The sequence below is a fragment of the Odocoileus virginianus genome, chromosome 1 (assembly GCF_023699985.2).
Source record: "Odocoileus virginianus isolate 20LAN1187 ecotype Illinois chromosome 1, Ovbor_1.2, whole genome shotgun sequence".
Lineage (NCBI taxonomy): Eukaryota > Metazoa > Chordata > Mammalia > Artiodactyla > Cervidae > Odocoileus > Odocoileus virginianus.
Window position 1 is genome coordinate 16,220,926 of NC_069674.1, and position 24,759 is coordinate 16,245,684.

General features: G+C 36.7%; 1 protein-coding gene across 3 annotated transcripts in view; it reads right to left on the reverse strand.

Annotated features, from left to right (window-relative positions):
- TRIM24 (tripartite motif containing 24) overlaps positions 1-24,759 on the reverse strand; it is a 109,637-nt gene that overhangs the window by 44,355 nt on the left and 40,523 nt on the right. For all 3 annotated transcript variants that reach the window (XM_020878281.2, XM_070465208.1, XM_020878278.2), the window contains exons 2-7: positions 19,909-20,027; positions 15,506-15,653; positions 10,065-10,197; positions 6,539-6,655; positions 3,500-3,614; positions 549-695 (exon numbers count right to left, since the gene is read on the reverse strand). In XM_020878281.2, the coding sequence (XP_020733940.1) occupies positions 549-695; positions 3,500-3,614; positions 6,539-6,655; positions 10,065-10,197; positions 15,506-15,653; positions 19,909-20,027 (779 nt within the window). The remainder of the gene's footprint in view (positions 1-548; positions 696-3,499; positions 3,615-6,538; positions 6,656-10,064; positions 10,198-15,505; positions 15,654-19,908; positions 20,028-24,759) is intronic.

Here is a 24,759-nt window from a genome sequence, read left to right on the forward strand (position 1 = left end):
AATGACAGCCACTTTTCTGTAGCAATGGGGTTGAAATATCCAGCACCATACATCACTGACAGGGTAAACAATGCAGTGTTGACAAGAGGAACAAAGCCTCTGGGTTTGGCTCTCCAAGTTGGAATTTTGAGTGGCCTTATGCGTGTTAATCCATGCTTTGGTTTCATCACTCATACAATGGGGGTGGATAGGTACAGCCATCTCATAAAAATGATGTAAAGTTGTAAATAAAATGTTACATGAAATGCTTAGAATTAAGTGCCAGGCACACTACAGGTAATCAGGAAATGTTTACCATTATCTAAGCTCAGTTGTCACCAAGGGAAAATTTGGAAAAGAACCAAATAGAAGTGACAGTGGCAGAGTAAATTGAAGATACACCTAAATCATGGGAGCTTAAAGATTTTTTAAAATCAAAATATTTTGATTGATAAAGATTAGAAAAAGGTAAAAAGCATTTAAGTATAGATTAATAAACATTTATAAATTTTGAGCATTCTAGTAACTCCACTCTACCTCTCTATATTAAACCACACAGTCGATCTTACCAGTCGCTTGCTATAAAGTAATGCTGTGCTGCTGCCACTGGAAACTGCCCATTTAGAAAAATGCATGACATGTTCCAACTGTTTAGAAAGTCCAGCCACTTCCTGCTGCTGTTGCATAAGTTTCATTCGATGATCTTTTGCAAGACTCTGAAAAAAAGTTTCAAAATTAGTTCTGCATGTAACACATTTTAATGATTACCAAATTAAGATAACCGCCACCTCTAAGAACCAAGTAACAATAACTTATCCCTAGGTACAAAAGATCACTTTCACTGAAGTAAAAATCATGTCTCCAGTGTCACAGTCGCCCCGATGCTACCTCATCTCTGCTGCCCAAGCCTTGTGTTGGGTTTTACATATTCTGGGATTTAGGTTTCTGTTCATCCATCTTCCAGTATCCAAAAAGGCACAAAACCATGGATTAGCCATCTTTGTGACCCTATGGACTATAGCCCACCAGGCTCCCTGCCATGGGATTCTCCAGGCAGGAATACTGGAGTGGCCTACCATGCCCTCCTCCAGGGGATGGTCTTGACTCAGGGATCAAACCCACGTCTCTTATGTCTCCTGCATTGACAGGCGTGTTCTTTACCACTAGTGCCACCTGGGAAGCCCTTTAACAAAAGCAAGTGCCCATTAAATTCAACACTAACAAATAAAATAGGTATACCACCCAGCAATTGAGTAAAGCTACCAGATCACATGATTTACTCAAGCAGATAATTTCCCCTTTCATGCACTCTTATCCTGATTGCAGCTACTTTGTGCCAAGTCACGCCACATGGTAGACAACATTTATGCTTTCTATGTAGTAAGGAAAAAAAAGGGGGAAGCATATAATTTTTGTCTATTGAAAACTGCCATGAACCAACTGATACAGTGACTAATGGAACAAATGCACTCTCAGAAAAGCCACAGAAAAGCACACTACAGAATTTTCTCCAAGGGAAGTACACAAACAAGAACATAGGTCAGTCCAGAGGAGAAGAAAGCCCCAATAAATGTGGGCTATTTTAAAGGTCTCTACCCCCACGGTCTCCTTTACCTGGCAAGGAAAGGAGGAGAAAACAGGACCTTTCACTGGCTCTAAGAAATGTTATGTAAAATTGCTATACTCCAATATAGAATTATATTCTCAACAGAAAAAGTGAACCTACACCTTTGCTTCAAATTTGGAAAATACATACATGCTAAACTGAATTAGAGGCTTCCCTGGTGGCTCAGATGGTAAAGCGTTTGCCTGCAATGTGGAGGACCAGGGTTTGATCCCTGGGCCGGGAAGATCCCCTGGAGAAGAAAATGGCAACCCACTCCAGTCCATGGACGGAGGGGCCTGGTGGGCTATACAGTCCATGGAGTTGCAAAGAGTCGGACATCACTGAGCGACTTCAAACTGAATTAAGTCACTGCAGTGACTACTGATGGCTTTGTTGTGTCTAATCTTAAGTTCAGAGATGATTTGCTAGGCTCTCTCTGACCACACAAAACCTAAGTGTTTCTTGAAGACATTCTAGAAATAGAAATTCTGTTGACTTTTAGAGATGTTGCAAATTGAGAATCAGAAGCCCAAATGGTCTTCTATAGTAATAACTATTTGGCTGACTTTTTTTCAAGTTATTAGAAAACACTGATTTATTTGCCTTAAAGGAGGATCCTATGAACCAGGAGAATGGGTATGAAGACTGACAAGAATACTTAAAAGTCACTGTAAAAAATTAAGTCAATATATAAAGCTGATTTAAAATAATACTGATGACCAAGTTTACTTTTAGAGATTTGAAGATGTGGTCATCTTGTGTTCTTTCCTGGATTTTTAAAAAGCAAGCGACCCTTATTTACAGTGAAATTTGGAAACAGCTACGGCAACGTGTGCACTATTCACTCTGAGAAAGAATATCAATGTGACATCTGATTTTAAGTAGAGCTCTGACATCTTTTAAAATAGTTTAAATGCTTCTAGCTAAACAAACCAACAACCTCCCAATGCACCCTAGAACCTTGAAAAGATAGTTATGATAAATGAGGTCTGATTCCTCCCAGCCAGAAAATTTTTTCACTACGTATTTGTTTCCAAAAGGAGAGAGAATCATTTTGGTCTCTGCTTCCTGTATGTTTGATAAACCACGGGAATGATTATGCTTTTCCAAGAGGAAGAGATCTTGCTGACAAAGACCTTACAATTTTGTTGACTATAGGTAAAGAGATTGAACTAACTTATTTCTATGAGCTTTCTTCCCCTTAAATCTTCAAACATTAGGGTTCTTTTATTCTCTTCTTAATTTGCTTCTCTTCTCTTAAAATCCTTTTGTACCAATATATTAAAAGAATACCAAAATATCATGCATTAGTATTGCATTAAGATATCATGTAGAAGTTGTAGCTTCATATTATTTGAGTCAAACATTAACTCTGGATCTTGACCTTTCATGTGTGTAAAAAAGCTGATTAAGACAGTAATATTTTTCTTACCTGCAGTGAGAAAAAACTATCCTAAGTGCCTTGAGCATCGCTCCCTGAGTATTGCTTTCACAATTAAGACTGTTGAGGGGAGGAGACACATCCTTTTATCTAATTTCTCCTAAGGTTAAACGTATATATTGAGATTTAAGTATAGTTTAGGGTAACTTATTGAAAAACTTTGCTGCACTGCTTTGGGGACCCAAAGCCGTCAGTTCAATGAATCTCTAAAACAGCTCATCTTGTTTTAACATTTACCAAGCTCCTCCTCCAAGCAAGGCATTATGCTTTGTGCTATGAAGTAAACAATAAGGAGTAAGACATTCCTAGTGCATTTTAAAGTCACAAATTGTCAGCTACAAGGCAGAGCCTAAAATATTACTGAATCATAAATAAAAACAATTATATGAAAAAGGCTGTGATTCCAAATTCACAAATACATAAGAAAACACTTAACATAATCACTACATTTTGTCCCATTAACAGTAACTTACCTCAAGCTGATGCAGTAAAGCTTTACCTTTTTTATTTATTTCTACCATCAATGTAAATATGGCAACTTTAATATCCTGTTCCACCTGCTTCTGATTTTGATTTACTTCAATTATCCTGAAAATTAAACAAAAGGGGAAAATCTAAAATCTAAGGCATATTAGTTTTATAATACGCAATATTGATTTTCTAATGTCTAAATTAGACCAGAAAGTTTTCAGCTCTTAAAAGCTTGGCTATTCCTAAGGGTCCTTCAGTTTAAATTGACTTTCTTAAAGATGAGAGAGCAAAAATATAATTCTTCCAAAAGACAGTCACTTCAGTTCAATCTTAAAAATGTATAAAACTGTAAAAGAATGAACACATTTTTAAGGAAATAATATTCAGAAAAATTATGATGACACATAGAAAATTTCTCAGCCTGTAAGAACAGACAAAGAAAAAAAAAGATTTATAAACAAGATAAGGAAAACCGTTGACTCTGAATTCTACTGTATTCACTGCAACTAAAAAGTAGAAAAGCTTAAATGTGTCACAATTATCTTAGTCATCTGAACTGCTGCCCATTCATTCTATCTGAATAAAAACCAAAAGACCATAATAATAGTTAACTACTTTTAATAACACATTTGTCTTGAAATAAGCAGCCAAATAACATTATGTTTTTACATACCACCATACATTTTTTCCTTTGATCAGAGAAAATGTTTTTATGGAGATCAAAATGGATGAGAAAAATATACACAGCATCAAACCAGAATACCTTATAGAAGCAGATAAAAATGAGGCATCCACCATCAAACATTATGAGGTAAATAAAAGGCTTCATTTCTTCTGTCTGCTTCTTCCATAGTTATCTTCCAAAACTTAAGATCAAAGGGGCAGGGATTTTATTCTCTGTTGGAAATTCTTTTTTTTAAAAATTATAGTTGATTTACAATGTTGTATCAGTTCCAGGTATATGGTAAAGGGATTCAGTTACACATACATATATATATATTATTATTATTCAAATTATTTTCCCTTATACATTATTACAAAATATTGAGTATAAGTTCTCTGGGCTATTTATTCCCTGCCATGTTGGAAATTCTTCAAGATAAGTATTGAACATCAACATTGGCTATCAGATCAAGGAAGTAAACAACCTCAAAAAACAAACAAAAATCTCATGATGGTAGAACAGAATGAAAAAAGGGACAAGTAATACCATGTTTGCATATGAGTAAAAATGAATTAATAGCAAAGCCAGTCCAGTAAATTTAACATTTTATAATCAAGTAGGCTATAAAGATATTAATAATTAGCAACTAATTCAAAGATTTTAAATTCTTACCATTCAAAAAATAAAATCCTTCCATATCATAATGTATTATTTTTAAAAACTAGTATAAACAACTTAAAAAAAAAGTAAAACAAATTTGGAAAACTCACAATGTCTGATTTTAAGATTTACTATAAAAAGTTCTAGTCATGAAGCAAGTGTGGTATTAGTAAGAAAGAAAATGGAACGAAGTGGAAAGTCCAAAATAATATTATACATACATGGTCAAATGATTTTCTACAAAGGTGCCAACGCAGTTTAACAGCAACAGGATATAGTCTTTTCAACAACTGGAACAAGTGTTGGAATAAATGGATATCTTTTTTTTTTTTTAAAGTAAACTTTGGCTCAGAACTCATACCATATACACAGTGAAAGAAAAAAGTCAAAAGGGTGAATTTCATCAAAGGTGGATAGTTTATACATACACACACACACACACATATATAATTAGTTATTTTGCAATTGCTACTCTTTGCCATTAGATGGGAAAAAATATCTATCCTTATCATTCCATAAATATTCATTATATACTTCCCATTATTCAAATACAAAAATTTTAAACCCAGCAGTTATGTCCATTTTGCCAAATACAGTACTTGGTTGGAATATGGCAAAGAAAATAGTATTTGGTCAACTACAGTTTTTATACGAAAGAGAAAGGTAAAATGAAATGAGAGCTGATAGCAAAAGAATAATAAAAACTAAAAGACACACCACAGAACTTTTATTACCACAAGGTATAATAATAAATAGATATAATAACACCACCACCAGGTTATCAAGAAAAGGTTAAATTATACTTAAAATCTTCTTTAAGAAAACCAGGTAAACCAAGGAATTCCTTGGAAAAAAGTACCAAATGTCCCATCCTAGCCATGCTGCAAAATGATCAGAGTAACATATTGTAACAACTGATCTTAAGGAAGATGAACTGTAAGAGGCTGATCTATTTTTTCCCTGTGAACAGCACTGAAAACTCCTGCAAGGCCTCCCTTTATTCAGGCTCTCTCTTTCTTGATCTTTTTAAGCAGTGACATGTTACTTCTGTGTGCACAACAACAAAGGAAAGGAGTCATGGAGTTTCACAGGTGTTGTAAAAATGTCAGTGTGGGTCCCAAATGGATAAAAAGGGGTACCAGACAAATTCCCTCTTCTCCACAGAGGTCAGTGGTTTTCTTCCCCAATCACTGAACTGTAAGACATGGACAGCTGATGATTTGATCCCTTGGAGGGCAAAAGTATAACAGGTAATATGTAGAAACTCTTTTAAGTATTGTACCTGTTAAAGAGTAAAACGTATGTGAAACAGTTTTACAAGCCCTGTCTCCTGATGTTCTATGATATGTTCTTCTTCCTTAAAATAGCAAGTATTTATCTAATTGTTAAAATACTTTACAGTTTTTATATCCTGGCATTTCTTGGGAAATTAGAAAACAGCAAATAATTAAAAATTATTATTAATATTTACCTGATAAATGAGCTGTTAATAATAACAACAGTTTTTAAATTTCATGGCCGAGAAGAATACTCTCAAACTTTCCAGAGATTCAAAGTTTCTGGACAAGTCTTATCAGCTCTGTGTTATTAGACCCATCTGACAACTCATTTGGATGTACTTCACCATGAGTTGAGCAAACTGTCTGTTCTTAAAATTAATATACTTAATACATTGTATAAAAAGATGATTTAAATAATACCACAAATATAAATTTACCTGTTTTGGATCTGATTTCCTGTGAATTTTATATATTTTGTTTTTTCCATCAGTTTGGTAATTAGTGTATCTATGATCACTTTCTGATTCTGAAAAGCTTCTTCTATAAATTGGTATCTGAAAAAATAATAAGCAAATTATTTCACGCAAATATGTCTTTCTAAAATGAGGAAAAGCCCTAAAGCAAACAAATAATAGAAGACTAAGATAATGGGTACGCTTAGTTGCTCAGTCGTGTCAGACTCTTTGCGACCCCATGGACCGCAGTCTGCCAGGCTCTTCTGTCCATGGGATTCTCCGGGTAAGAGTAATGGAGTGGGTTTCCATTTCCTTCTCCAGAGGATCTTCCTGACCCAGGGATTGAACCTGGGTCTCCCACATTGCAGGGCCATCTGAGCCACCAGGGAAGCCCACTTGTATGATAATGGGTATAAAGGATGTAAACAATAATTAAAAAAAAAAATACCAAATATATCCATAGAAGGCAGCTTTTCCCTTCATTATCCCTTAAGAACAAGGGAGTCTTTATAGATATTACTAAATTAAAGGACTCTTCTGATCCACCTTTTCACTATGACTATTTCATTAACTTCTGCATTGTTATCTATGATATCCTTTTTGCTACTGACTTTGGGTTTAATTTACTGTCTTTTTTAACTTGAGATAAATGTTCAATTTATTTTTTATCCTTAACATAGAATATATGCATTTAATGATAATTTCCTCTAATCATGGCTTTAGCAGTATACCTCAAGGGTATTTTCATCATCATTCAGATAAAAATATTTTCTATTATCTATTGGAACTTCCTTGATGCTTTATTTAAATTGATTTCTAACTGCTTGGGCTTCCCTGGTAATTCAGCTGGTAAAGAATCCTCCTGCAACACAGGAGACCCTGGTTTGATTCCTGGGTCAGGAAGTTCCCTTGGAGAAGGAAAAGGCTACCCACTCCAGTATTCTGGCCTAGAGAATTCCAGATTCTCTGCTTCCTTATTCAGCCTGGAATGTTTTAATTTGGAACCTCTATCCATCCATGTTTATTATAACTACAAATATATTTAGAGATCTACCAACCTATCAAAATATTATTAAATACCACTTGCTCTTTGTTCCTTTTTTCTTCTTTGGTCTGAGTTTAGACTAATTATTAATTTTTCCACTTCCTCTGTTATCATGATAATCATATTGATTTTTACTACTCTTTTAGTAATTACTTTCTGCATTAGAAAATTTTGACTTATCATCTAAGATTAGTTTATATTTACTACCGTCTTCCTAAACAATGCTAAGCACATGAACTCCATATCCTAACACATCTGCTGTGTGATATGTAACACACACCCGACACACACTAAGACATTATTGTTAAGTCAACACTTATTCTGATTTACTCATACTTGTTTTAACTACTACTCTTTCCATCACGCATCACCTACTGTTTTTCTTCTGCCTAAAGTGCTTTTGTGAGTGTTTACCAGGGATATATTCTCTGTTTATTTTGTCTGAATATGTCTTTCTCATTAACTCTCATCTCTGAAGAATACGTTCACTGGGTATAGAATTTTAGTTTTATAGTTATTTTCTTTTTCCACTTCAAAAATATTACTTTATTTTTAAATTATCCCACTGAGGAGTTATGAGACTTCTAGAATATGAGCTAGATATCTTCACATTACAAAGTGCTAAGCCATTATACTCGGCCCTCAAATGCTGCTTCCTTCCTATTCTCTCTCTCCTTCTTGGAGCCAAATTACACAGTTACATCTTTTTGATCCATTTTACATCTTTCTGTTTATCATGCTAATTTAGATGTTTTCTTAATTTTCTTCCAGTTCATGAATTCTCATTTACTAGCATGTCAAATCAGCTCTTAAACCCTTTACTGATTCAATCAGTTATTATAATGTTAATTTTTAGACATTGTTCACATTGCCTTGTATCACACTGCCTAACATATTTGGTTATTTCTAATTGTGTGCTGAACCCATTTTGCCAAACTCATTATTAAATAGATTTGAGGTCTAGGGTGATGTCTTCTTCCAGGGAGGATACACATTTTATTCTACCAGGTATCTTGAGGCACAAGCAGTATGATTTCAGTTTAATCCAACTTTAGGTACTGGTTAGATTTGATTCTGCATTTTAGTTCTGGTGAGGAACTATTTACTAACTAGTTGATCTTTATCATAATAGTGTCGACTTTCAGGATCCCAACGCAAGGCAAGGAGAAGCCTTTAACCCCTGTGACCCCGGAACTCTAATCCCTGTCTTTTAGCTCTGAGAACTTGTTAAAAGCACCCATCAACCTCTAGGCAAATGCTTCAAAGGGGAAAAAAGCCTGTACCATTCTCTGTCCCCACTGCAACCCAATCCTGATCTAGTAATTATTGTTGATGTTCAATTGCTAAGTTTGGACTGACTTTTTGTGACCCCATGGACAATAGCCTCCAGGCTTCTCCTGTCCCTGGAACTACCAGGTGAGAGTACTGTAGTGCGTTAATAATTCTTTATTACCAACTCTAAAATATCCATGGTTTCTATATTTTGTCCATGTTTTCTAGTTACCTTCACCGGTATAGTGAAAGTGAAAGTCGCTTAGTCATGTCTGACTCTTTGCGACCCCATGGATAATACAGTTCATGGAATTCTCCAGGCCAGATACTGCAGTGGGTAGCCTTTCCCTTCTCCAGGGGATCTTCCCAACCCAGGGATTGAACCCAGGTCTTCTGCACTGCAGGCGGATTCTTTACCTGCTGAGCCACCAGGGAAGCCCCTGAGCTACACTGGTATAAGCTCACTGATAGGGTTGGTCCAAATTACCTAGTCTGCCACTACTGGAAGCCTAGACTTTTTAAAGCCAATTGTATTTATATCAGCGTATCATAATCGTACTGTTTAATTCAGTTGTTACTAACTAAAATGCCAATGGAGGACAGATGTAAAAGTTAGCTGTAGTAGGAACTATGATGAATTAGAGAAGTATGACTATTTTAAAGAGGACTAAAGTTAATTCCAGTCAAATGCTGACATGAAAATATATGGCGCCTAGGGCTACAATAGATTCAATTTTCTTTAAAAACAAAACAAAAAACCGAAACAAAGGACCTATAAATTTTTTAAATGTGAAATCTCATCTACAAAGTGGCAACTAATTTTATATATTTTTTTAAAGTGTGCAGGTCACTGGTTTTCAACTGGGGTGATTTTCCTCCCCAAGGCATTTGGCAATGTCTGGAGACATTTTTAATTGTCACAATTGGGAGAATGCTACTGGAATCTAGTAAATAGAGGTAAAACACCATACAATTAAAACACCATACAATGCACCAGATAGAATCACTACGACAAAGAATCACTTGGCTCCAAAGTCAATAACATCAAAGTTGAAAAATCCTTTAATAGGTCAACATACTGCTAGCCAAAGGAAACATTTACAGACTGCCATTTTGCTGTGATGTTAGCAGTCATCTAGTTCTCCTAAAGCTATATTATAAATCTATGCATACAATCAAAGATGCAGGTACCTATGTTCTTTATGTTCTAGTAACTGGCAATCCCGACATGTCAGTTTGTCACATGTTTCACAGTAAAGCTTCAGCTGCTCCTTCTTATGATAAGGACAAAATACTGGTCGTTGACTGGTCACACCAACTGCCTCTGTAGAGACATGCGGGAGGGAGCAAAGAGAAGAAAATTAACGTAATTAAACAGTAAATAATTATTAGAGTGTTCATTTAAATTCAAATCCACTGAGATGTAAGGAGGTACTGCTTCATCACATCACCATCACCACTAGGTTTTACAGATAGTAAAATATCAAGTAGTTTTTTCATTTCTGGAGGAAAAGATAAATGAACTTTTCACTTTAGAATGTTAACATTAAAATTAATTCATGAGAAAAAGAAAGTGTGTAGCTTAAAAGATGTCTTATGAAAAGTTATGACCAACCTAGACTGTATATTAAAAAGCAGAGACATTACTTTGCCAACAAAGGTCTGTCTAGTCAAAGCTATGGTTTTTCCAGTAGTCAAGTAAGGATGTGAGAGTTGGACTATAAAGAAAGCGGAGTGCCGAAGAATTGATGCTTTTGAATGGTGGTGTTGGAGAAGACTCTTGAGAGTCCCTTGGACTGCAAGGAGATCCAACCAGACCATTCTAAAGAAAATCAGTCCTGAATATTCATTGGAAGGACTGATGCTGAAGCTGAAACTCCAATATTTTGGCCATCTGATGTGAAGAACTGACTCATCATTTGAAAAGACCTTGATGCTGGGAAAGACTGAGGCAGGAGGAGAAGGGGACGACAGAGAATGAGATGGTTGGATGGCATCAAAGACTCAATGGACATGAGTTTGAGTAAACTATGGGAGTTGGTGATGGATAGGGAGGCCTGGCGTGCTGCAGTCCATGGGGTCGCAAAGAGTCAGACATGACTGAGCAACTGAACTGAACTGAACTGATGAAATAAAAGAAAAAATCTTAAGAAAATAGCCCAGATAAGTGAGGGAAACCAACTGGAATTCTCCTTATTCCAAATGTAGTTTTTGTTTTTAGTGTGCAATGCAGAAAAATCTAATAAAAATGTACAAAAGAGGTGATGGAAAAATTATTTCCCCACTTTTGCAAAACTCCTAACAGAGGATACCCACTGACACAGAGATAATCATAAAATGTACATTATTACATTGCATTCATCCACATAAAACTTCTTAATTAGTTACCTAGGGTGAAGATAAGACCAGGTAATGCTTATGTTATAACATTAAATGGAAACGCAGAATACAAATAAATAGAATGACTGATTAAACAATACTAAGGTAAGCTGATAAAGGACAGAAATGGTATGGACCTAACAGAAGCAGAAGATATTAAGAAGAGGTGGCAAGAATACACAGAAGAACTGTACAAAAAAGATCTTCATGACCCAGACAATCATGATGGTGTGATCACTCACCTAGAGCCAAACATCCTGGAATGTGAAGTCAGGTGGGCCTTAGAAAGCATCACTACAAACAAAGCTAGTGGAGGTGATGGAATCCCAGTTGAGCTATTTCAAATCCTGAAAGATGATGCTGTGAAAGTGCTGCACTCAATATGCCAACAAATTTGGAAAACTCAGCAGTGGCCACAGGACTGGAAAAGCTCAGTTTTCATCCAATCCCTAAGAAAGGCAATCCCAAAGAATGCTCAAACTACCGCACAATTGCGCTCATCTCCCACGCTAGTAAAGTAATGCTCAAAATTCTCCAAGCCAGGCTTCAGCAATATGTGAACCATGAACTTCCAGATATTCAAGCTGGTTTTACAAAAGGCAGAGGAACCAGAGACCAAATTGCCAACATCTGCTGGATCATCGAAAAAGCAAGAGAGTTCCAGAAAAACATCTATTCCTGCTTTATTGACTATGCCAAAGCCTTCGACTGTGTGGATCACAATAAACTGTGGAAAACTCTGAAAGAGATGGGAATACCAGACCACCTGACCTGCCTCTTGAGAAACCTGTATGCAAGTCAGGAAGCAACAGTTAGGACTGGACATGGAAAAATAGACTGGTTCCAAATAGGAAAAGGAGTCCGTCAAGGCTGTATATTGTCACCCTGTGTATTTAACTTATATGCAGAGTACATCATGAGAAACGCTGGGCTGGAAGAAGCCCAAGCTGGAATCAAGATTGCCGGGAGAAATATCAATAACCTCAGATATGCAGATGACACCACCCTGATGGCAGAAAGTGAAGATGAACTAAAAAGCCTCTTGATGAATGTGAAAGAGGAGAGTGAAAAAGTTGGCTTAAAACTCAACATTCAGAAAACTAAGATCATGGCATCTGGTCCCATCACTTCATGGGAAATAGATGGGGAAACAGTGGAAGCAGTGCCAGACTTTATTTTTTGGGGCTCCAAAATCACTGCAGGTGGTGACTGCAGCCATGAAATTAAAAGACGCTTGCTCCTTTGAAGGAAAGTTATGACCAACCTAGACAGCATATTAAAAAGCAGAGACATTACTCTGCCAACAAAGGTCTGTCTAGTCAAGGCTATGGTTTTTCCAGTGGTCATGTATGGATGTGAGAGTTGGACTGTGAAGAAAGCTGAGTGCTGAAAAATTTATTCATTTGAACTGTGGTTTTGGAGAAGACTCTTGAGAGTCCCTTGGACTGCAAGGAGATCCAACCAGTCCATCCTAAAGGAGATCAGCCCTGGATGTTCATTGGAAGGACTGATGCTGAAGCTGAAATTCCAATACTTTGGCCACCTCATGAGAAGAGCTGACTCATTGGAAAAGACCCTGATGCTGGGAGGGACTGAGTGCAGGAGGAGAAGGGGATGACAGAGGATGAGATGGCTGGATGGCATCACCGACTCGATGGGCATGAATTTGAGTCAACTCCGGGAGTTGGTGATGGACAGGGAGGCCTGGAGAGCTGCGATTCATGGGGTCACAAAGAGTCGGACACGACTGAGCGACTGAACTGAACTGAAGGTAAGCTGAGGGGAATTAAAAATAAAATTAATGAAGTAAAAATATGTGGAGGGCAACTAGATAAATTTAGGGATAAACACAAAAAGGTAAACTACCGTCTAGTTTATCAAAAAGAAGGGAAAACATAAAATTCTGGAATAAAAGGAAAATAAATAACCAGAGAAAGTTAGCAATGTATTAAAAGAATTTTAAAAGCACAACACAACAAGACCAAATGGAATGAATCCCAGCAAAGCAAAGATGGCTCAATACTGTCATAGCTTCCCTGTTCCCGTCTCCTTGAGGTTCAAGTCATCTGGGCAACACAGTAGATGATGGGTAGTCAGACATCCTTGTTTGGCTTGGGACATCCTGGTTTGTGCCTGCTCTTCAGGAATAATTATATTATTATAATTATTATAGCACCTGATTTAGATAATTAACATGTCACCCATTTATAGGCTTCTTTTATTTATGAGGAATTTTGATTCTGACCCACAGTCATCCTCGTAGCCCTAAGTCTCATCATGATCAGCCTGGATGATTGAGAAGTCTGTAGAGAGCACCACATAAAGACAAGCCTCTCAGACTTTTTCATCTCTAGAGACCTATACTTCATTTTACCTACTTATACCATTTCACATACATCATGGTCTCACCCTAGATTTTCTATTGTCTGTTACTATTCCATTTCTGTAATCATAAATTCAAATATCCCACTCTAATAACTTCTACTTTCTAACTTTCCAATTCTTCAACTACTCTCATTATACCTCACTGATATCTCCAGTCCCTAACCACTTCTATCCCAACAACTTCACTTTCTTTCTACAGTTAAAACCCCAAATTCTTCATGTCAACACATGCCATTATCCGCATCATTTACCCCTTGGAAATCCAACTAAACTCCAACCATAAATAGTTCAATTCTTCTCTATAAACATCACAATCCAGAGGACTGACAGAGGAAGTTTTAAGTGCTATATCAATTGCAACCTTGATGCTACCAAGTAATCTTATTTCCAAAGCTAGAGCCCTCTTTCAATTGAAGCTATTTCAAGTATCCTCCATGTCCCTTACCTTTTAAGTCCTTAGTTCTTCTAATCTCTTTTTCCATAGACACTAGACTTCACAGAAAAACAAGTCTTTCTAGAAAGTACTAATCTATTAAATTTACCTGAGACTATACCTGGCCTTTTCTCTTTTCTCTTCATTGGTGTTCTTGGAAATTATATCCCTTTTCCTGTTTCTCAGAACTCCTAGCCCCATCTTTTACTACACTTCTTGCATCTTACTCTCAGATACAATCAGTGTTCTCCCTCTGGAAATGTGTGCCATGTGCTTTGGTTATCTCCACCCTTCTCATTTATGTGATGAACTTCTATTCACCTTTGAAGTCCCAGATTTGGCTTTCAATGTAAATCCCCAAGTCTGCGTTTAGTACTCCTTTCATGTGTGTCTACAGAACTTATGAGGTTAAACTATGACTGCTAATCTGTTCATAGTCTTCATCATACTGATACCTCCTGGAGGGTGGGAAGTACCTGTCTTACTCACTCCTTCATCTCTTAAATCTAGCAAAGTTCCTGGAATATAGAATAGACATTCAAACCCTTGTTGACTCAGTGAACAAAAAGCAGTGAACTAATTTTTAAACAAAAATATATGTGAGCCATAAAGATGAACGAAGAGCTGATAAATATTACAACATGGATAAAACCTGAAAACACTGAAGTAAGTGAAATAAGCCAGACATTGAAGGACAAACACCATATGATTTCACTTGTATGAGATATCTAGAGTAAGCAAATTCATAGAGATAAATCATAGATTAGAGGTTAAAAGGGGCTGGAGAGGAGAGGGGAATGGGTAATTATTATTTATTGGGTAAAATTTATTTTGGGGTGCTATGGAAGTTTTGGAAAGAGTGGTGATGGTTGCATAACACTTTGGATACAATTAATGCCACCAATTTGTACACTTAAAAATGGTTATAATGTCAATCTTTAAGTTACATACGTATTTTACTATAATAAAAATGTATTAGTTAAGTTTACATTATAAGCAACACAACAAAAATGCAGAAACCATCATTACATAAAGAGCAAAGCTTCTTTAGTTACCTACATAATAAATATTACAGAACAGGTTTAATAAAAGAATATCAGTGAGAAAAAGAGTTGTAAAACTTCTTTTAACTCACCCACCCCTTAACATCTTAAAAAGAAAGAGATAGAGAAATTTTAAAAGCAACTTTTTTTTAAGTTGTACATTCATACCAAATCAAGGCATTTATAGGAGGAGGGTTGTGAGTATAAATAATGCAGAGGAATTCTAAATCTACTCAACATTTACAAGTATTCAAATTCAACTACAATAGACTTTCTTGTATTAAAAGAAAGAGTATATTTAATGTTTACAACTGTATCGAAACTAGTATGGGAAGGAAAGAATGACCTGGGAAGGACAGAGAAAAAATGAGATTTAAAAACTAATTTATTACCTGGAGATACTTCCTCTTTCTGTCTCACAGTGTGGTCTTTTGTGAATTTCACCCTCTGATGAGCTCTGATGCATGTCTTGCAGAGCCATTCAACACACTCCACACAAAACCCATTAGCTTCTGCATTGTCCTCACAGCTTGTACATACCTAATGAAAGAAACATGTCCCATCAATTTTTGAGAATAAAGAAAAAGTGGTCACACAACTAACCACACATAAACGAACCCATACTTACCAGATGAGTAGTCTTAGGCAGGTTACTTAGAATGCTCATCTTAAAATAATGGCAATAACATGAATTTTACTAAGTGGTTATGAAGAATAACATGGGGAAAGTCAAACATTATTGGAATAATCACACTAATACGAAACTACAGATTGAAAAGTACCATAAAGGAAAGGTATAAGAAGGTATAAAAACATATGATGGGTGAAAGTCATTTGTGAGTAGGGTTGAAGTGTTGGGGAAAGTGAGATCACCCAGGCAAGGCTTTCTCTAAAGAGATCATATTTGCACCAAGATAAGAAAGCTGAGTCATCAATTACTGGTGAAAGTCTTCTAGGCAGAGAGAAAAGCATGTACCAAAGCCTCCAGCAAGAACATGGCAGGTTCAAAGAACTGACAGAAAGCCAGTACACTAAAGTGGAGAGATCAAGAGGAAGACTGGCAAGAGAAGGAGCTGATGGCAAGGCCGGCAGAAGCCAGACAATCACATGACACTTGGTCTTTGTCTGAAGAAGTCTCCTAATAGCTTTTAAGTAAGTAAGTGATGTGGCCAGAAAGTGCATTTTTAAAATCACAGAAAGTGCACGACTGTCCCTGCAATGTAGAGACCAGATTAGAAAAAGGGCAAGTGTTTCTGCACAGAAGGAAGTAGGAGCCCTTTGCAGTGCTAGAAGTGGAGATGAATGAAGGAGATTTGGGAAGTAAAGCTGACTGGTTTGGAGGATGCCCTGGATATGTGAGATGAAGAGACAGCAAGGGACAGTACCTTTTGCCCAGCTTGTATAACTGTGTAGATGTTGGCCCTATTTTCTAAGAACAGATGCTAAAGTAACACAACACATAAACAGTCCTCATAACACCATTTATGATTGGGAAAAAATGTTTTCCCCTCAGTCAGTAGTTTACATTAGCCAAATTCCAAATACCTGGATAATACTTCTACAACCCAAACTTGCTCTTTCTCAGTTCTTGCCTTCTACCTTTCTAACATCATTTGATGCCACTCATATGTCCTAGAAATCATTTTGATTCCTTGACACTTCCAGATCCTCTTATCTCCCGGATTGCCTCTCTGGATCCCACCACTACTCTTTCTCCTCTGGATTCTGTAAATTTTTGTTAGGTTTAAGGATTGGTCTCATCTACTACCTCAGCTTCAACTATCACCTCTATAAGGATGTCATCCGAAACTTAATCTCTACATTCTGGAGCAAAAAGGAGTAAGGGATTTCTATACATACTTTTAGGAAAGGATGTCCACTATAAAAAGTAAAACTAAAAAAGCTAAGTGTTAAAGCATACCATACTACTGCTTATCTAAGAAAGACACAGATGAGCTGGAATGACTTATTTGCTTAAATCTTTAAAATAACATAAAATTACTTAGATTATAAAACAATATTAAAAGTGCAAGGATAAACCATAAAAGAAATCAAATGGTTAGCTGTAAGATAAGAGAAAAAACAGGGTAGGTGAAGATGGAGATAGAAGTTTGAGTTCCCTGAAAACATTCTGTGTCATAGATTTTTCTTTGGAACCAGTATATGAATATTTTATATGTAGTTTCACAAATTTCAAGTTAAAAAAAAAAACTAATTTCAGTTTAATCGCTTAGTCGTGTCTGACTCTTTGTGTCCCCATGGACTGCAGCATGCCATCACCAACTCCTGGAGCTTATTCAAACTCATGTCCATCAAGTTGGTGATGCCATCCAACCATCTCAGCCACAGTCCACTCTTGGTCTCATTTTTCCTGACTGTATAGATCTTCTCCATCTTTGGCTGCAAAGAATATAATCAATCTGATTCAGTATTGACCATCTGGTGATGTCCATGTGTAGAGTTGTCTCTTGTGTTGTCAGAAGAGGGTGTTTGCTATGACCAGTGCGTTCTCTTGGCAAAACTGTTAGCCTTTGCCCTGCTTCATTCTGTACTCCAAGGACAAATTTGCCTGTTAATCCAGGTATCTTCTGACTTCCTACTTTTGCATTCCAGTCCCCTATAATGAAAAGGACATCTTTTTTTGGGTGTTAGTTCTAGAAGGTCATGTAGGTTTTTATAGAACTGTTGATCTTTAGCTGCTTCAGCATTAGTGGTTGGGACATAGACTTGGATTACTGTGATATCGAATGGTTTGCCTTGGAAATGAACAGAGATCATCTGTCGTCTTGAGACTGCATCCAAGTACTGCATTTCGGACTTTTTTGTTGACTATGAGAGCTACTCCATTTCTTTTAAGGGATTCTTGCACACAGTAGTAGATATAATGGTCATCTGGGTTAAATTTACCCATTCCAGTCCATTTTAGTTCATTGATTCCTAAAATGTTGATGTTCATTCTTGCTATCTCCTGTTTGACCACTTCCAATTTACCTTGTTTCATGGACCTAACATTCCAGGTTCCTATGCAATATTGCTCTTTACAGCATTGGACTTTACTTCTATCACTAGTCACATCCACAACTGGGTGTTGTTTTTGCTTTGGCTCCGTCTCTTCATTCTTCCTGGAGTTAATTCTCTACTGTTGTCTAGCAGCATATTGGGTATCTACCAACCTGAGGAGTTCATCTTTCACTGTCCTATCTTTTTGCCTTTTCATCCTGTTCATGGAGTTCTCAAGGCAAGAATACTGAAGTGGTTTGCCATTCCCTTCTCCAGTGGAGCATATTTTGTCAGGACTCTCCACCACGACCTGTCCATCTTGTGTGGCCCTATATGGGCTCATAGCCCTAAAAGAAAAACTAAAGCCCTAAACAAAACCATAAACAAAAGCAAAATGAAACAAATGAACCTGCCTATCAAGTGGGTGACTTAACCATATAGGGAAGAATTACTTATTTTAAGTAACCTTAAAACATGATGATTTGGTTGAATATCCCCAGTACATACATTTAGTAATTGTTACCTTGTTTTCTGTTTTGACAGAGATAATTCTATAATTTCTACTTTCAGTACTAACTCTATTTGTCTTCACTCTTACTCTGCAAGCCTCATTTATGCTTAATGAGCTTGTTCTACATTAGATTCTAGCAATAGGTGGTACTGGAGGAAGATTGCAATGCCAGAGGAAAAGATCATCTTAGTTGGCTTCCTATTTGCTCAACTTTTCATCTACAATTCTAGATTCGACTTAAAAATGTCAATATATCCTTGATATATTTTTCCTTTTTCCTTCCTCTTTTAAAAATAAAAAGCATTTGCTGAATCATTCTCTTGAAAACCATAGAAAAATGGCCAACGAAGTGCTCAAGAGCATCTATATTATGTTCTCCAAATACCATTTTAGACTAAAAGGAACCAAGGCTCTCAGAAGAACCAACTCCTGCTGGTTGAAGGTATAGAACAGAAAATGAACAAGATCTTGTCAAAACAGAAAGCAAGAGAGATAGCAATGACTACTGGGATTGTGTCAGAAGGACTCAGGAATCCTCACTGCCAAGATGGCACAAATTGAGCACCAAAAAGAATAACTACAGCACATTTCATGTTAAAACTCCATGAGTTAGTTCATAACAATAAGCACACATACCACTTGTTAGTCACCTCTGAAGAATGCTAAGAAAATAAATCACTACTCTAAAAATTAGCAACTCAAGGGAAAGAATTGAGCATTTATCTACCTTTCCTGTAAACCTAAGAATACATGAAGGATACTTTTCTCTTCCTACTCCAGCTGAGAAATAAAGGAGAATGACAGAATGAAAATGTTATCTTTTTCAAAGTCTGAGCGAAATATGGAATCCTGGCAGTGATCATTGATGGCCGTTAACATCAGAAAAAAAGACAACCAAGCATCACAATCTTTCTGCTTGAAAGACACACAAACATATGGATGGAAGTATTCTTACGTCCTCTCGCCCAGTGGGACTCAAATATAAACCAGCCTCTACATTTTTGTCACCAGTTTACACAAAATACAGCAGAGAGGGAAGCATGTCAAATGACTTAAGAGGTGCACAAAATTCAGAATAAGGCTAATTTTACTGGACTAACAACCCAGTTTACCCAGCAAATACATTAAAAGGGAGGAAAAAGAAAGCCAAGCAGGGAGAAGGGATAATTTGAAATTAATTAACGATATGCTTGAGACAAACCAACCAAATGCATGATAAGTTCTCCAGTATTCTAGGCTGCCACATTAAGAGGAAGCAAGAGACCCAAGACTTAATACACTTACCTGATTAGACTTTTCTACTGTACTGCTGGGAACCTCAGTAGTGTCCTTCACAAAAAAGTTATCTATGATGTGTCTCTCTGCACACTCTTGGCTGCAAACAGGACATCGAATGACTCCAACTGGGAAAGACAAAATTGTATTTTTAACTTTTTTTTTTTAATTGACACATAATTGACATAACACAGTAAGTTTAGGCTGCACAATGAAAGGAACTGATGTCTGTATATATTGCAAAACAATCACCACAAAAAGTTCAGCTGAAATCTGTCATTGTACACAATTACAAGCTTGTTTTATTTTTTGTTTGGTGGTGAGAACTTAAGATCCATCCCCCTAGCTCCTTTCATATATGTGATACAGTTTTATTAACTATAGTCCCCATACTGTACATTATATCCCTATGACCTACTCATTTTATAACTGGAAATTTATAACTTTTGACCCTTTTCACCCATTTTGCCCACCCCCAACCCCCTACCTCATGCAACCACCAATCCTATTTATATCCATAAGCTCACATTCTAAGTTTTAAAACAAACATATGGAGTCCTAACCCAACACATCTCATCCAAACTGTGAATGAATTCTTTTACAGGTCCACTCTCTTCAAATTCATACCTGTTGTTACTTAACATAAAGCAATTCACTTTTATGTACATATATGCATTTTATACTTGTGTGCACTGTGTGTGTATACATATAGTGTGTGTGTTTATGTGTATGTCCCACACTAGTATATTAAATGATGAGAAAATGCTCATAACTTTAAATGAGATGCTCTTCCAAATAAATATCCCCTCAGGCTATTCTTTTTAATGTTTAGCAACTTCTCTCAGAGAGATGTGCAGAATCATATGGACCCTCCTAAAGGAATTAAATTAGACTTCTGGTTCTCTGTGGACCTACAAGATCAGGATTGCTAAAAGTGGAACACAGACATACTTATTTTATTTAAAATATCCATGGGAATTCAGAAAACACCAAATTTGCTTCCTTTAAGTGCAAACAGTGTTCCTTTGGGGGAGGGGAGATCTTTCACAGTGCTCGTCCCCATGTCCCCTTTCCTTTTGTGGGAGCTGTGAAACAATAAATGAATGAATTAAAATCTAAATTTTTAAAATCTTAATTAAAAAAACTAAAACTATTTCACAATAACAAAAATATATTAAGTACTTAGGAGTAAAGTTTTGAAAATGTGTAAGGTTACTGTGTAGAAAAATGTTAAGCTTATTTAGAATCATTAACAAAAAATACCTAAGTAATGAAAACACCATGTTCTTGATGGTAAAGATGCCAAGTCTCTCCAAACGTATCTTTAGATTCAATGCAGTTACACACATGACAGATGTGGCACTAGAAATTGGTGGGAAAGGGGAGGAAAATGTCCTGGTGCTACAGCTCTCTACAGTGGGAGAGGGATGAAATCACATCCCTACCTGGCTTAATTCAAAATTTTGGATAGGACAGATAAGAAGTTTGAAACTTTCATGAGGAAATATAGGAAAGTATCTGTGTAACCTTAGAGCTGGAATAAGTTTCTTAATCAAGAAAACAAAAAGCAAGAGCATAAGGGAGAAATGAATGAATTCAACTTCAGTAAAGTTAATACCTACAGTTAGGCAAAAGATTACCACGAAGAAAATGGGAAAACAAGCCCTCAATTGGGAGAAGGTATAGATAAGAACATAGAACTGACAAGAAATCAGTAATTCAAATCTGTAAAAATGTGGCAATGAACTTCATAGAATAGAAAGACTGAATAAACATGCTGTTCCTTATTCCAGATAAGCACAGCTAAAGACTACACATTTATACAAAACTAAGAAAGGCAGAAAGGAGGCAGGCTGTCTAGAGACCTCAGGACCCGAGGAATGACAATGGTGAGTTTGCTGGGTTTTCTTTTAGCCTCATATATGCTAAAGTGGGAGCTCATGTAGCTGTCATCTCAAAAACACCAAAAGGTATTTAAAAAAAAAAAAAAATCACAAAAGGCTGCTCCCTCTATTCAAAGGACCAGGAGCAGGGCAGTCTGGCAAGACAGAAAAGTGCAGCTAAACACCACAGAAAATACACTGTTTCCTCTCCCACCAGCAAAGTTCCAGTGGGAAGCTTCAGCTTCAACCCTGGCCAAGCAGAAACCAGCTGCCGCAACCACTCCCTGCTGCCTGTGTCAGAGAAGCCTGGTGGGGAGCTAGGGCTTTGGTCCTCACTGGGTGGTAACAAGGCCCCCAGCAGTGTCCATGGAGATGACATGAGGAGCCTGAGCTGTTATGTCCAGAACAGTAATCAGGTACTCCCCTGACTCCAGGCTGAAGGCCTGGTGTAAAGTCCACACTTCCATCACTATTTATCAGTATTTATCAGTATTTATCAGTAACCTCCCTTCTCCTTTGATGTGTCAGTGAAGAACACATGAGAAACACTAAATAGGCATCCATACCCCTATCATCCAGGGAGGTATTAGCAGTGCCCAGTGGGAGCATCAACTTCCACACCACTGACCAGTGAGGAGGAAGTTCTCTCACCAGGACAGCAAGGGATACAGCACAAGAAACTAAAGACTTCAACCTCCACCTCATAGGAGGTAAGAAATAATAAATGTAAGAGCAGAAATCAATGAAATTGAAAAGCTGAAAGTCAATTCAACAAAAAGTTTGTGATTTGAAAAGGTCAATAAAATTAACAAACATCCAGCAAGACTGATAAAGACAAAGGAGAAGACACAACTTACCAAACATAAAAATAAAAATGGGGATATCACTACAGACAACAAGACAGCAAAAGGATGACAGGAAGTACTAAGAACAGTACTCACACAAAATGACAATACAAGTGAAATGGACCAATTCCTCAAAAGGCACAAACCACTATAAAATAATTTGAATATCCATTCAATTATATGGAAATCAGCTCTAAACAAAATTAAATACTAACAAACATGTATAGTCCTAGTATCCTGAAAACTACAAAATTTAGAAACCAAAAAAGATCTAAATATATGGCGAGACAATGTTCATGGATAGAGATAATCAATGTAGTAAAAAGTAATGTGATCTACCAGTTTAACAGAATTCCTAATACAATCCTAACAACATTTTCTTTTGCAGATAGAGACAAGATTGTTTTAATATTTATATTAAAGGGCAAATACACTATAATAGCTGAATGGATAATGGAAAGAAGAATAATAAAGAATTACTATCCAATTTCAAGACTTATATAGCAAGAGTAATTAGGAATGTCCGTTATTGACCATAGGACACACAGATAAATGAAAAAGCATAGAGACTTGAAACAGACCTACACAAGTAGGGTCAACTGATTTTTGACAGAGGTGTAAAAGCATCTTTATGCTGATTAACTACAAAATGTTGATAAGAGATACTGTTCGTGGACTAAAAGATTGTTGTTGTTGTTCAGTTGCTCAGTCATGTCTGACTCTTTGCGACCCCATGGACACCAGGCTTCCCTGTCCTTCACCAATTCCTGGAGCTTGCTTAAACTCATGTCCACTGAGTTGGTGATGCCATCCCACCATCTCATCCTCTCTTACCCCCTTCTCTTTCTGCCTTCAATTTTCCCCAGCATCAGGGTCCTTTCTAAGGAGTCAGCACTTCACATCAGGTGGCCAAAGTACTGGAGTCTCAGCATCAGTTCTTCCAATGAATATTCAGGACTGATCTTTAGGATGGACTGGTTGGATGTCCTTGCAGTCCAAGGGGCTCTCAGAGTCTTCTCCAATACCACAGTTCAGAAGCATCAATCCTTCGGCACTCAGCTTTCTTTATAGTCTAACTCTCACATCCATATATGACTACTGGAAAAACCATAGCTTTGACTAGATGGACCTTTGTTGGCAAGGTAATGTCTCTGCTTTTTAATATGTTCTCTAGGTTTGTCATAAAGCTTCTTCCAAGGAGCAAGTATCTTTTAATTTCATGGCTACAGTCTCCATCTGCAGTGATTTTGGAGCCCAAAAGAATAAAATCTGTCAGACTTAATTTTCTTGGATTGAAAGATGCATCACAGTAAAGATGTTAATTCTCACCACACTGGTCTGTTGGGCTAGGTGTATTCCTATCAAAATCATAGCAAGATCTTTTTGTAAATATACATAAGATTATTCCAAGATTTATGTGGAAAAGGAAAAGAACTAGAATAGCTAAAACAATTCTGGGAAAAGAAAAATATAGTGAAAAGAATCACTATCCAGTTTTAAGACTTACATGCAGTAATTTAGACAGGATGGTATTGGCAGGATACATGCATAGATGAATGGAATAGAATACAGCAACAAGAAATACACTCACACAAGTAAGTGCAACTCATTGTGACAAAAGCGTGAGAACAATTCACTGGAAAAAGGAAAGACTTTTCAACAAATGGCTGAAACAACTGGGTACTCATAGGAAAAACTGGACTTCAACTTAACCTTTGCTTTTTATACAAAAATTAACTCAAGGCGGATCAGTTTTAAATATAAAACATAAAAGTAAAATCTTTGGAAGAAAACAAGAGAAATCTTAAGAACATAGGACTTGTTGAAGGTCTTAGATATATCAAAAACCCAATCCATAAAAGAAAAATATGGATGAATTTGATTTCATCAAAATTTAAGACTTTTGTTCTGCAAAAGACCTATAAAGAAGATGAAAAAACAAGCTACGCACTGGGAGAAAATATCTGCAAACCACCGATCTGACAAAGGATTCACATCTACCATGTATAAAGAACTCTCAAAACAAAAACAAACAACCCATTTAGAAAATGGACAAAAAACATAGAGGATATGCAATACCAATAAGGATATGCACATGGCAAATATGCACATGATAAGATGTTCCCCATCAC